The sequence below is a fragment of the Pan troglodytes genome, chromosome 21 (assembly GCF_028858775.2).
Source record: "Pan troglodytes isolate AG18354 chromosome 21, NHGRI_mPanTro3-v2.0_pri, whole genome shotgun sequence".
Lineage (NCBI taxonomy): Eukaryota > Metazoa > Chordata > Mammalia > Primates > Hominidae > Pan > Pan troglodytes.
Genome location: NC_072419.2, coordinates 43,290,386 through 43,304,832, shown reverse-complemented (window position 1 = coordinate 43,304,832; position 14,447 = coordinate 43,290,386). Strand labels below are relative to the sequence as shown.

Genomic DNA, 14,447 nt, shown 5'->3' with positions numbered 1-14,447 from the left:
GGCAGATCACGAGGTCAGGAGATTGAGACCATCCTGGCCAAAATGGTGAAACCCGGTCTCTACTAAAAATACAAAAATTAGCTGGGTGTGGTGGCACACGCCTGTAGTCCCAGCTACTTGGGAGGCTGAGGCAGGCGGATCGCTTGAACCCGGGAGGTGGAGGTTGCAGTAAGTTGAGATCGCACCACTGCACTCCAGCCTGGGCAGCAGAGCAAGACTCATCTCAAAAAAAAAAAAGAAAAGAAAAGAAATTAAGGCCGGGCACAGTGGCTCACACCTGTAATCCCAGCACTTTGGAAGGCCAAGGCAGCCAGATTGCTTGAGCTCAGAAGGTTGGAGACCAGCCTGGGCAACATGGTGAAACCTTGTCTCTACAAAAAATACAAAATCAGCCAGACGTAGTGGCGTGAGCCTGTAGTCCCAGCTACTTGGGAGGTTGAGGTGGGAGGATCATTTGAATCTGGGAGGTTGAGGTTGCAGTGAGCCATGATTGCACCACTGCACTTCAGCCTGCTTGACTGAGCGAGACCCTATTTCCAAAAAAAAAAACAAGAAAAAAAGAAAGAGGCCGGGCATGGTGGCTCACTCCTGTAATCCCAACACTTTGGGAGGCCGAGGTGGGCTGATCACTTGAGGTCAGGAGTTTGAGACCAGCCTGGCCAACATGGTGAAACCCCATCTCTACTAAAAATACAAAAATTATCTGGGTATGATGGCGCGCACCTATAATCCCAGCTGCTTGGAAGACTGAGGCAGGAGAATCACTTGAACCCAGGAGGCAGAGGCTGCAGTGAGCCCAGATCACACCATTGCACTCCAGCCTAGGCAACAGAGTGAGATTCCAACTCAATTAAAAAAAAAAAAAAATCATTGACACGTATTTATTTTTATTTTTTTAGAGATGGGATCTCACTGTGTTGCCCAGGCTGGTCTCGAATTCCTGGCCTCAAGCAATCCTCTCACCATAGCCTCCCAAAGTGCTAGGATTACAGGCATGACCCACCACACCCAGCCAATTGGCATTTAAAAGAGCTACTCAGCCAAGCTCGAAGTGACTCACACCTATAATCCTAGCACTTTGGGAGGCCAAGTTGGGCCAACATGGTGAAACCCCGTCTCTACTGAAAGTACAAAAACTATCCGGGCATGGTGGCACAAGCCTGTAGTCCCGGCTACTCAGGAGGCTAAGGCAGGAGAATTGCTTAAACCTGGGAGGTAGAGGCTGCAGTGAGCCAAGATTGGGCCACTGCATTCCAGCTTGGGTGACGGAGTGAGACTCTGTCTTAAAAACAAACAAAAAACAGCCACTCTCTTGAGAAACTCATAAACAGACCCAATGACTCTGTATTTGATTTTACATTCTTTCATTAATCACATGTTGGCAGTGCCCATATTTTTTTTTGGAGACGGAGTCTCGCTCTGTCGCCCAGGCTGGAGTGCAGTGGCGTGATCTCAGCTCACTGCAAGCTCCGCCTCCCAGGTTCATGCCATTCTTCTGCCTCAGCCTCCCAAGTAGCTGGGACTACAGGCGCCCGCCACCACGCCTGGCTAATTTTTTGTATTTTTAGTGGAGATGGGGTTTCACCGTGTTAGCCAGGATAGTCTTGATCTCCTGACCTCGTGATCTGCCTGCCTCGGCCTCCCAAAGTGCTGGGATTACAGGCGTGAGCCACCGCACCTGGCCCATTTTTTTTTTTTTTTTTTTTTTTGAGACAGAGTCTTGTTCTGTTGCCAGGCTGGAGTGCAGTGATGTAATCTTGGCTCACTGCAACCTCCACCTGCCATATTTCAAAGCCACTATTGTTTCCTTAGTGATCAGAAACCATTTTCATAATTAGATTCAACTAGTTTTCAGATTAAGTATATGTAGTCTCTCACTTTTGAAAGTAATTTATTGGTTGTGTATATGAATTTGAAGAATGTCCATAATCAGGTAGGACCCTCTGATATTGTTAGATGGTCAGAGTTAATAAAAATTAGAAAGTTGTCAAGTTTTCTAAGCTGTAAACACTAAATCTATCTTCAAGTCAAAATAAATCCATTGTGTAACTTAGTATTACAGCTTATAATAATTCTCTTTGCAGCAAAGCAGTGAATAAGGAGTATGAAGAGTATGTTCTAACTGTTGGTGATTTTGATGAGAGGATCTTTTTGGGAGCAGACGCAGAAGAGGAAATTGGAACACCTCGAAAGTTCACTCGTGACACCCCATTAGGGAAACTGACAGCACAGGCTAATGTGGAGTATAACCTTCAACAACACTTTGAAAAAGTAATATAACCTAGCCTGGCCTCAATCTTGAATGATCTTTTTCTCTCTGTGTGTGATTCTACTAACAGCAGAAGCATCTTTCAAGTTAAATCTTGAGCTTCTTCTACTAATTCATATTTCTCATGAAAGCCTTAAAAGGTAATTTTTAAAACTGGCATTTAGTATTTTTACCTCATTTCTTACTATTCATATTTTATATCCATTTTCCCAGCATGACTGGGTTTATTAGTAGAGTATATGTCTTTTGACATGAAGAAGAAGTTTTGCTTTCTTACAGTTCTTTCTTTGCTTCAACTTAGGCTCCGTTACGTTGCTTTAAATTTTAGTTTGCTTTCCTACCCGTGACACAAACTATGTGTTTTTCTGTAACTTCAGCCATAAAACTCTGGACTTGATTGTTAATGGCCAAGGCTTAACTCTGTATTTATGTGTAAAATGGGTTGGAGGAAGAGATCTAATGGAAAATTCACTTGTCTAGAACATAGTAAAACCTAAGTTTTAGTCCAAGCTTTACCATTAACTTTGTCAACTGAAATAAGTTTTTAAATTTCTCTGTTCCTATTTCCTCATATATAAAATTAAATTATGTATACATTATCTTTCAAATCAGTGGTGTGAAGATTAAATGAAATTATATGTAGAAAGTGCTTTTAAAAAGTGTTATTCAAATATAAGGATGTTATTAGCATAGTATTGCTAAAAATTTCATGGATATTATAAATATGAATAGAGAAGATGGTATATGCACTGAATTAAACACATAATAAGGAAGATGGTAACTTTTAAAAACTCACGGATTTTTCTTTTCTGACAGAAAAGGTCATTTGCACCTTCTACCCCACTGACCGGACGGAGATATTTACGAGAAAAAGAAGCAGTCATTACTCCTGTTGCATCAGCCACCCAAAGTGTGAGCCGGTTACAGAGTATTGTGGCTGGTCTGAAAAATGCACCTAGTGACCAACTTATAAATATTTTTGAGTATGTACAATACTGTTATTTTTCCAAATGTCTTTTTAAAATTAGATTTCTTGTTCCATTCTATTTTTAGTATATTCAGAATTCTCAAGATAGTGGATGTTCATCTAGCAAGTTTTACTATACCATTTCAATCACAAAATATATTGACCTAAAACCATATTGAAGTACCTATTAAAAATTATGTATAACAGTCAGGCACAGTGGCACACACCTGTAGTCCCAGCTACTTGGGAAGCTAGTTTGGCCAACATAGTGAGACTAATTCCATCTTGGCCAAGATAGGGAGACCTTATCTCTCCCTTTTTTTTTTTTTTTTTTTTTTTTGAGACAGGGTCTCGCTATGTCTCCCAGGCTGGAGTGCAGTGCTGCAATCACAGCTCACTGCAGCCTCCACCTCCTGGGCTCAAGCAACTCTCCCACCTCAGTCCCCCAAGTTAGCTGGAACTACAGGTGCAAGCCACCATGCCTAATTTTTTATATTTTTTGTAGAGACAGGGTTTTGCCATGTTGCTCAGGCTGGTCTTGAACTTCCGAGCTCAAGTGATCCAACTGCCTCGGCCTTCCAAACTGCTGGGATTACAGGCATAAGCGACCATGCCAGGCCAACTTTGTCTCTTAAAAAAAATTATATATAATGTTATTTCATGGGAGTATAGACTTTTAGAGATAAGTGTACCTTAAAGATTATTTCGCACTGATATTTCACTCTTGTAACTACCCCTGAGTTATGCATGTTTTGATTTTACATTGACTTTATTTTTAATTTATTTTTATTTTTGTTTGTTTCTAAAGATCACCTGTATAAGGACATACATTAACTTTAAATGGGGCCATTCTAAATGTCCATTAGATAGGGGACTAATTGCATATTGGTGGTACAGCCATAAAAATGGATTTATTTATTTATTTATTTATTTATTTATTTATTTTGAGACAGAGTTTCACTCTTGTTGCCCAGGCTGGAGTGCAATGGCATGATCTCGGCTCACTGCAACCTCCACCTCCCAGGTCCAAGTGATTCTCCTGCCTCAGCCTCCTGAGTAGCTGGGATTACAGGCGTACGCCACCACGCCCAGCTAATTTTGTATTTTTAGTAGAGACAGGGTTTCTCCGTGTTGGTCAGGCTGGTCTCAAACTCCTGACCTCAGATGATTCGCCTGCCTCGGCCTCCCAAAGTGCTGGGATTACAGACGTGAGCCACCGCGCCCAGCCCATAAAATGGAATTTTATACAGTTTTTTTTTGTTGTTTTTTAAGGAAGCATGATTCCTGGTAAAGATGGTAGAATGAAGCCAGATCAGAGAACCTTCTTTCCTAATACCTAATAAAATAAGAGAATAGTCAAAACCAGCAAAATATTTATCAATGGCAACCAAATGAGGAGAGAGATATGATTTCATGACAAATTTCCAAAGTAGAGATCAAAAAGAAAATTGATGATTCTGGTATTCCCATCCCTAAGCAGTGTTGGGGAAAGAGGGTATAGTGATAGATCTTGAGAATTCTCATCAATACTTCAGATTTGGAGAGAAACAAATGGGGGAGTAGGCAGACAGACAAAAAGTCATACAAACCTTCCCAATTGAAAGTCCATATGTACCACCAGCAGGATCCCAGCAGAACAACTGCCAAGGGCTGCCATTTTCCAACATTCCATGATGATTTGGGGAGAGATCCTCATATACCTAGACGTCCCTGACTAGGAATAGTGAACCCTAGAATAGGAATATTTAACTAAATCTCAGAAGACAACGCGAAGCCCTGGTCCTCCAAGAAAAGCTGAACATAGCTGAGCTCTCCCTCATTCCTCAAACCTTCAGGATACAAGAAAGTAGACAGAACAATCTCCAGCCTCAGAAATAGCTCGGAAGAAAAGCATACTGCCAGTAAGGTAGGAAGACTGTCACGGATCTACCTTCCATATCATTTGAGTAAATAGATCTGGATTGAACTACTGTTCAAACATGAATAATTTGAAAAGCAGTGACAAAGCAAATATACAAATATGTCAATAAGAAAAAGGAAGTATAGAATGCAAAAGAAAAAAAATCTAGACACAAATAAATGGAAACGCTGGGTGTTGTGGCCCATGCCTGTAATTGCAGCACTTTGGGAGGCTGAGGCGAGAGGATCAGTTGAGCCCAGGAGTTTAAGACCAGCCTGAGCAACATGATGAGACCCTGTCTCTACAGAAAAAATTTAAAAATTAGTCATGGTGATATGCATTCCAGCTACTTGGGAGGCTGAGATGGGAGAATCGCTTGAGCTCAGCCATGATCACACCATTGTACTCTAGCCTGGGCAACAGAGCAAGACCCTATCTCAACAACAAAAAAAAAAGGAAAGACATCTGTGTTTGTGGACTGGAAGACTTAATATTGTTAAGATATCCATATTAGAGGCCAGGTGCAATGGCACATATCTGTAATCCCAGGACTTTGAGAGGCCAGGGTGGGTGTATTGCTTAAGCTCAGGAGTTTGAGACTAGCCCGGGCAACATAGCGACACCTCATCTCTACAAAAACAAAAAAACAAAACAAATAAAACCTGGTCATTGTTTCTTTCTTTCCTTTTTTTTTTTTTTTTTTTCTTTTGAGGCGGAGTCTTGCTCTATTGCCAGGCTGGAGTGCAATGACATGATCTTGGCTCACTGCAACCTCCACCTCCCAGGTTCAAGCAGTTCTCCTGCCTCAGCCTCCAAGTAGCTGGGACTACAGGCGCCTGCCACCATGCGCAGCTAATTTTTGTATTTTTAGTAGAGATGGGGTTTCACCATGTTGGCCAGGATGGTCTCGATCTCCTGACCTCATGAGCTGCCTGCTTCAGCCTCCCAAAGTGCTGGGATTACAGGCATGAGCCAAGGGCTGCCATTTTCCAACATTCCATGAAGATTTGGGGAGAGATCCTCATATAACTAGACGTCCCTGACTAGGAATAGTGAACCCTGGAATAGGCATTTTTTTTTTTTTTTCAGACAGAGTTTCGCCCTTGTTGCCCAGGCTGGAGTACAATGGCCCGATCTGCAGCCTTCGCCTCCCAGGTTCAATCGATTCTCCTGCCTCAGCCTCCTGAGTAGCTGGGATGACAGGCATGCACCACCACGCCCGGCTAATTTTTTGTATTTAGTAGAGACGGGGTTTTACCATATTGGTCAGGCTGGTCTCGAACTCCTGACCTCAGGTGATCCACCCACCCTGGCCTCCCAAAGTGCTGGGATTACAACAGGCGTTAGCCAACAGGCCTGGCCAATTTTTGTATTTTTAGTAGAGACATGTTTCACCATGTTGGCCAGGCCGATCTCCAACCCCTGGCGTCAAGTGATCCACCTACCTTGGCCTCCCGAAGTGGGAATATAGGTGTGAGCCACCACGCCCGGCGTCAAACCTAAAAGCTTTAACATAGCAAAGAAAACAATCAACAGAGTAAAAAAACAACCTATAGAATGGGAAAAGTAATGGTAAACCATATATTAGTTAAGGGGTTCATACTCAGAATATGTAAAGAACTCCTGAAACTCAAGAACAACAAATAACTCAATTTAAAAACGTATAAAGGATTCAGCAGATATTTCTCCAAAGAGTATATGCAACTGGCCAAAAGCATATGAAAAAATATTTGATATCACTAATCAGGGAGTTACAAATCAAAATCACAATGAGATAATACCTCACATATCAGCATAGCCACTTCCCACTCATCACCCCAAAAAACCCAAAATAGCAGGTGTTGGTAAGAATGTGGAAAAATTGGGACCCTTACACACTGTTGGTAGAATTGTAAAGTGGTGCAGCCACTATGGAAAACCGTACGGACATTCCTCAAAAAATTAAAAATAGAACTACCATATAACTCAGCAATACCACTTCTGGGTATACATCCAAAAGAATTAAAAACAGCATCTCAAAGGGATATTTGCACATCATGTTAACTGCAGCATTATTCCCAATAGCCAAGATGTGGAAACACCTTAAGTGTCCATTGATAGAGAAAGAAAATGCTGTGGGTGTATGTGTGTGTGTGTAGATAGGTAGATAGGTAGGTAGGTAGGTAGGTAGATAGATAGATAGATAGATAGATAGATAGATAGATAGATAGAGATAGAGATATGAGATGGAATATTATTCAGCCTTATAAAAGAAGGAAATCCTGCCATTTGCTACAACATGGATGAACCTTTAGTACATTATGTTAAGTTAGTCAATCACAAAAAGACAAAATACTGCATGATTCCACTCATATAAGGTACATAGTATAGTCAAACTTACAGCAGCAAAGTTTTATTACATGTGTATACAATCTGTATTTTTATTATATAATTTTACGTGTTAAAATATTTTATCATATAAAGCTTTGCTTACATATGTAGATTTCCAACTGAGAATACAACTTTGGCTTCTAAAAACCAATTCTTGAAAGAAGGCATGTTGGCCAGGCATGGTGGCTCATGCCTGTAATCCCAGCATTTTGGGAGGCTGAGGTGGGTGGATCACAAGGTTAGGAGATCTAGACCAGCCTAGGCAACATGGTGAAACCCCATCTCTACTAAAACTACAAAAATTAGCCAGGTGTGGTAGTGCGCGCCTGTAATCCCAGCTACTTGGGAGGTTGAGACAGGAGAATCGCTTGAACCCTGGAGGAAGAGGTTGCAGTGAACTGAGATCGCACCACTGCACTCCAGCCTGGGTTACAGAGCGAGACTCCATCTCAAAAAAAAAAAAAAAGAAAGAAGAAGAAGGCATGTTAGTATTCTGGTGTGGAGTCTTTTTTGTTTGTTTGTTTTTGTTTTTGTTTGGTTTGGTTTGGTAATTGGTTCCTCTTGTATTTTGTAGATCTTGTGTGCGTAATCCTATGGAAAATATTATGAAAATACTAAAAGGAATAGGAGAGACTTTCTGTCAACACTATACTCAATCAACAGATGAACAGCCAGGATCTCACATAGGTAAGAAAAGAAAACTACAGTTGGCATAGCATTGAAAATAAGTAATCCCCCCAAAATTAGAAATTCACGGTTTTTCCTCTCCCGTTATTCTTATTTCTTTTTTTTTTTTGAGACCGAGTTGCCCAGGCTGGAGTGCAATGGCATGATCTCGACTCACTGCAACCTCCTCCTCCCAGGTTCAAACGATTCTCCTGCCTCAGCCTCCCAAGTAGCTGCTATTACAGGGACCCACCACCACACCGGCTAATTTTGTATGTTTAGTAGAGATGGAGTTTCACCATGTTGGTCAGGCTGGTCTCAGACTCCGGACCTCAGGTGATCTGCTTGCCTAGGCCTCCCAAAGTGCTAGGATTACAGGCGTGAACCACCATTCCCGGCCTGCCCTGCTATTCTTAATGTATCAGATTTAAGTTTATATATAATTTTTGCTTTTCAGTCCTTAACAACTAAAATTCATTAACACATGTTTTCTCTGTATTTCCCTGATAGACTTTGCTGTAAACAGACTAAAGCTGGCAGAAATTTTGTATTATAAAATACTAGAGACTGTAATGGTTCAGGAAACACGAAGACTTCATGGAATGGACATGTCAGTAAGTAAATCCACTCTCTGAGCTACTGGCAAGGTCCAAAAGTCATAGCCTGGAAGCAGTGTTTTGAGAGGCTCTGTAAGGCGTTGTGGGAGTCACCAATCTATGACACACTTGGCCAGGATGGCATTTAGTTGACTTTAGCACATGCAAGGCTAATCAATCTAGGCAGAAATGTGAAATAACGTAAAGTTCATCTTTGGTACACATCAGTGTTTTTTAAGTGTTTTTTTTTTTTTTTTTTTTGTCCTTCATTCCCAGCTAGTGATCCCTCCACCTGTTAAAGCAACTGTTAATTAAGACATTTGTCCATACCTTCCAAGGATTTTGGATTATAAAATGGTATGGGTTTTTCTTGTTTTGTTTTGTTTCTTTAACTATGACCAAGTCAGACCACTCTCTCCAATAAGATGTGTAAAAGAATTTTTACAAATTCAAACCTATCACATGATCTTTGTTTCCTCCTCCTTCATTATTTCCCTCTGCAGTCACTCTTGGAGTCTTCTAACTTTTCTATCCCAATAGGAACAGGTTGATGTCTTAAGGATGCTGCGTAACTATTGTAATAGAGTTTCTCTTTGTGTTTACCTGGAAATTTTTTTCATGTCTTTTCTGTGTTGGTTTCTCTTTTCTGTGTCTTTCTTTTTCATAGTTTACGCTAATATCTTGATGGTGCATACACTTCCATGGCTTCCTGAGAAAGAAGTAAATTTTTTTTTTTTAGACTGAGTCTTGCTCTGTTGCCCAGGCTGGAGTGCAGTGGCACAATCTCGGCTCACTGCAACCTCCATCTCCTGGGTTCAGGCGATTCTTATGCCTCAGCCTCTTGAGTAGCTGGGGTTACAGGCGCCCGCCACCACGCCTGGCTAATTTTTGTATTTTTAGTAAAGACAGGGTTTCACCATGTTAGCCAGGCTGGTCTCGAGCTCCTGACCTCAAGTGATCTGCCCACCTCAGCCTCACAAAGTGCTAGGATTACAGCCATGAGCCACCTCACCCAGCTGAAAGAAGTAAATTTTTAAACTTTTATTTATTTTAATTTTTTTAATTTTATTTATTTATTTTTTTAGACGTAGTCTCACTCTGTCACCCAGGCTGGAGTGCAGTGGCGCGATCTTGGCTCACTGCAACCTCCGCCTCGCGAGTTCAAGCAGTTCTCTGCCTCAGCCTCCCGACTAGCTGGGATTTCAGGCGCCCGCCACCACACCCAGCTAATTTTTTCGTATTTTTAGTAGAGACGGGGCTTCACTGTCTTGGCCAGGCTGGTCTTGAACTCCTGACCATGTGATCCACCTGCCTTAGCCTCCAAAAGTGCTGGGATTACAGGTGTGAGCCACTGCACCTGGCCAACTTTTTATTTTGAAATAATTATAGATTCACAGAAGGTTGCAAAAGTAGTACAGAGAAGTCCCACACATCCTTTGTCCAGTTTCCCTAATGGTTACAATTTTATATACTGCAGTATCAGAACTGGGGAATTGACATTAAAACAATGTGTGTGTGTGTGTGTGTGTATAAAATTGTATCATATGCATAGATTAACCATAACCAAAATAAAAATACTGAACTGTTAAAGATCTCCTTCCTGCTACCCCTTTATAGTTAGTTACACTTACTCCTCTCAGCCATTATTGTTTTCCACTTCTACATACTCTGTATGAATTTAGTTCTTTTCAATTTGTTTTAGTTATATTGTAGCCCAGGATATGGTTTATCATGGTGAATGTTCTGTGGCCACTTGAAAAGAATGTATACAGTAAATCCTCACATTTAACCTTGTCAGTAGGTTCTTGGAAACAGTGACTTTAAGCAAAAACAACATACAATGAAACCAATTTTACCATAGGCTAACTGATATAAACAGAAGTTTAAGTTCTTTTGGCATATGTCTAGTCACAATAACCTCACCAAACTTCTAAATAAAGACAAAACACTTATAATGTTAAACATTGAAATAAATAAGAGAAAGTAATAAAAATAAGGAAGATTATTACTTATCCAGTTATTCCTGTTCAGGGTCATGAGAGCCTACCTCAGCAGCTCAAGATGAAAGGCGGGCCCCAACCCTAGTCAGGACACCATTTCATCATAGGACACACACACACCCACACTTACACTGTCACAATTTAGATATGCCAGTTAAGCTAATGTACATATCTTTGGAATGTAAGAAGAAACCAGAGTACCCAGAGAGAACTCGTGCAGACATAGGAGAATGTGTAAATTTCATACAGTGGCCCCAGCTGGGAATCCATTATTTTTCATTGTTATAACAAAATGGTGTTGAGCGAAATGGTGTTATTCAAGGATCTGCTGTATTCTGCTATTGTTGGATGGAGTGTTCTGTAAATGTCAGTTTTATCTTGTTGGTTGATGTTGTTATTTTATATTCTTGCTGATTTCCAGTCTAGTTGTTATATCAGTTGTTGACAGAGGATGTTGAAGTGTCCATGTATGATTGTAGATTTGTCTATTTCTTTCAAGTCTGTCAGCTTTTCTCCACGTATTTTGAAGCTCTGCTGTTTGATGCTTACACATTTAGGATTGCTGTCTGCCTTCTTGATGAATTGACTCTGTAATCATTATAAAATGTTCCTCCCTGGCCAGGCGCAGTGGCTCATGCCTGTAATCCCAGCACTTTGGGAGACTGAGGCAGGTGGATCACCTGAGGTCAGGAGTTCAAGACCAGCCTGGCCAGCATGGCGAAACACTGTTTCTACTGAAAATATAAAAGGCTGGGCATGGTAGCTCACATCTCTAATCCTAGCACTTTAGGAGACTGAGGCAAGTGGATCACCTGAGGTCAGGAGTTCGAGACCAGCCTGACCAACATGGCAAAATCCCGTCTCAACTAAAAATACAAAAATTAGCCAGGCGTGGTGGCGCATGCCCATAGTCCCAGCTACTCAGGAGTCTGAGACAGGAGAATCACTTGAACCCAGGAGGTGGCAGTTGCAGTGAGCCAAGATCGCACCACTGCACTCCACCCTGTGCAACAGAGTGAGACTCCATCTCAAAAAAATAAATATATGAAAATACAAAAATTAGCCGAGTATGGTGGCAGGCGCCTGCAATCCCAGCTACTCGGGAGGCTGAAGCAGGAGAATCGCTTGAGCCCGGGAGGAAGAGGTTGCAGTGAGCCGAGATCACACCACTGCACTCCCACGTGGAAGACAGAGCGAGACTGCATCTCAAAATAAATAAATAAATAAGACTGGGCACGGCGGCTCACGCCTGTAATCCCAGCACTTTGGGAGGCCAAGCCGGGTGGATCACAAGGTCAGGAGTTTGAGACCAGCCTGGCCAACATAGTGAAACCCCATCTCTACTAAAAATACAACAATTGGCCAGGCATAGTGGTGTGCACCTGTAATCCCAGCTACTCGGGAGGCTGAGACAGGAGAATCGCTTGAACCTGGGAGGCGGAAGTTGTTGTGAGCCAAGATTGCACCACTGCACTCCAGCCTGGGCAACAGAGCGAGACTCTATCTAAAAAAAAAAAACTTAAAAATAAAATAAATAAATAAAATGTTCCTCTCTGTCCCTGGTAATTTTCTTTGCATCTACCTGATGTTTATGAATAACCACTCCTGCCTTCTTTTCATTAATGTTTGCATGGCATATCTTTTTCCATCCTTTTTCAAGTGACCTTTGAAGTGAATTTCTTATAGTCAGTATGTAGTTGGGTCATTTTTTTTTTTCTAATCTGTGCTAATCTCTGTCATTTAATTAGTAAATTTAGATGACTTAAAATTAGTAATTGTTATGTTAGCGCTTAAGTCTGCCATTTTATTTTTGTTTTCTGTTTGTTCTCACTCTTTTTTTTAATTTTGTTTTCTTTTTCCTCCCTCTCTGTTGGTTACTTGAACATTTTTTAGAGCCTTGTAAAGATTTTTTTTTTTTGTATAGATGTTTTGTATAGCCATTTAACCAATTTAAGTAAAGTATAGAAATCTTACCTCACTTAAAGTCCCTTTTTAAAGATTTTGCATAAGTAACTTTATTTTAGACTCATAATTGATTGATAGTTGTCTATGTACAGAATTCAAGATTGGTGGGAGAGGCCGGGTGCTGTGGCTTACCCCTGTAATCCCAACACTTTGGGAGGCCAAGGCAGGTGGATCACCTAAGGTCAGGAGTTCTAGACCAGCCTGACCAACATGGTGAAACCCTGTCTCTACTAAAAAATACAAAATTATCCAGGTGTAGTGGCACATGCCTAAAATCCCGGCTACTTGGGAGAGGCTGAGGCAGGATTGTGTTAACCCAGGAGGCAGAGGTTGCAAGGAGCTGAGATCACGCCATTGCACTCCAGCCTGGGCAACAAGAGCGAAACTCCATCTCAGAAAAAAAAAGGAAAAAAAGATCTGTGGGAGGCTGAGGCATGAGGATTGCTTGAGCCCAGGAGTTTGAGGTTGTAGTATACTGTGTATTGTATGTACACTGTGTAGTATGATTGCACTGTGAATAGCTACTGTCCTCCAACCTAGGCAACATAGCAAGACCCCATCCCTAAAAACAAAAAAAAACTTAAAAAAAGAAAAGAATTCTAGATTGACAATCATTTTCCTTTATGAGTTTGAAGGTACTGTTGCATTATTTTCTATTATAGATTCCACTGTTACTAATGAGAAGTCCAGTGACATTCTCATTCCCACTTAGTAGTATGTGACCTGTTTTTTTTTCTGAAATCTTTGAATATCTTTTATCACTGATGTTCTTAAATTTATAAAAATGTATCTTATTGTGTTTTTTTTCATTCATGTATTTGTCATTCCCACAGACTTGCCCGTTTAGTCTAGAAATTCATGCCCTGCAGTTCTTGGTCGTTTTATTTTGTTATTTCTTAGATGATATATTGCCCACTGATTTATCTTTCTGGAACTTTTATTTTTCAGATGATGGACCTTCTGAATTGACCTTCTTAATTTCTTCTCTTGTTTTCCATTTCTTTATCTCTTTTATTGTACCTTTTTTTTTTTTTTTTTTTTTTTTTTGAGACGGAGTCTTGCTCTGCCACCCAGGCTGGAGTGCAGTGGTGCAATCTCCGCTCACTGCAAGCTCCACCTCCCAGGTTCACGCCATTCTCCTGCCTCAGCCTCCCAAGTAGCTGGTACTACAGGCGCCAGCCACCACACCTGGCTAATTTTTTTGTATTTTTAGTAGAGATGGGGTTTCACCCATGTTAGCCAGGATGGTCTCGATCTCCTGACCTTGTGATCTGCCCGTCTCGGCCTCCCAAAGTGCTGGGATTACAGGCATGAGCCACTGCGCCCGGCCTTATTCTACTTTTAAAGATATTTACTCAACTTTTCATCTAGTCCCAATGAACTTTTAAATTCAACTATATTTTCATTTCTCTTTCATGTTCTCTAAAGTTACTAATTTAGATTTATTCGAAATTTTCTTGACTGCTTCGTCTCTGTTTCTCCTGAATTTTTCTCCATTTTTTTTTTTCTCTCTCTTTTTTTTTTTTTTGAGATGGAGTTTCGCTCTTGTTGCCCAGGCTGGAGTGCAATGGCACGATCTTGGCTCACCGCAACCACCGCCTCCCAGGTTCCAGCTATTCTCCTGCCTCAGCCTCCTGAGTAGCTAGGATTACAGGGATGCGCCACCACACCTGGCTACTTTTGTATTTTTTGTAGAGACGGGGTTTCTCCATGT

At 41.2% G+C, this 14,447-nt stretch overlaps 1 protein-coding gene across 4 annotated transcripts in view; it reads left to right on the top strand.

The window, feature by feature from the left end:
- The window catches only part of RBL1 (RB transcriptional corepressor like 1), a 94,354-nt gene that overhangs the window by 30,225 nt on the left and 49,682 nt on the right, over window positions 1-14,447 (top strand). For 2 of the 4 annotated variants that reach the window (XM_016937881.4, XM_063802928.1), the window contains 4 exons: window positions 2,085-2,409; window positions 3,086-3,252; window positions 8,081-8,193; window positions 8,683-8,786. In XM_016937881.4, the coding sequence (XP_016793370.1) occupies window positions 8,100-8,193; window positions 8,683-8,786 (198 nt within the window). In that variant the 5' untranslated portion in view covers window positions 2,085-2,409; window positions 3,086-3,252; window positions 8,081-8,099. The remainder of the gene's footprint in view (window positions 1-2,084; window positions 2,410-3,085; window positions 3,253-8,080; window positions 8,194-8,682; window positions 8,787-14,447) is intronic. The other 2 variants (XM_001139919.7, XM_063802927.1) reach the window with 1 other exon arrangement.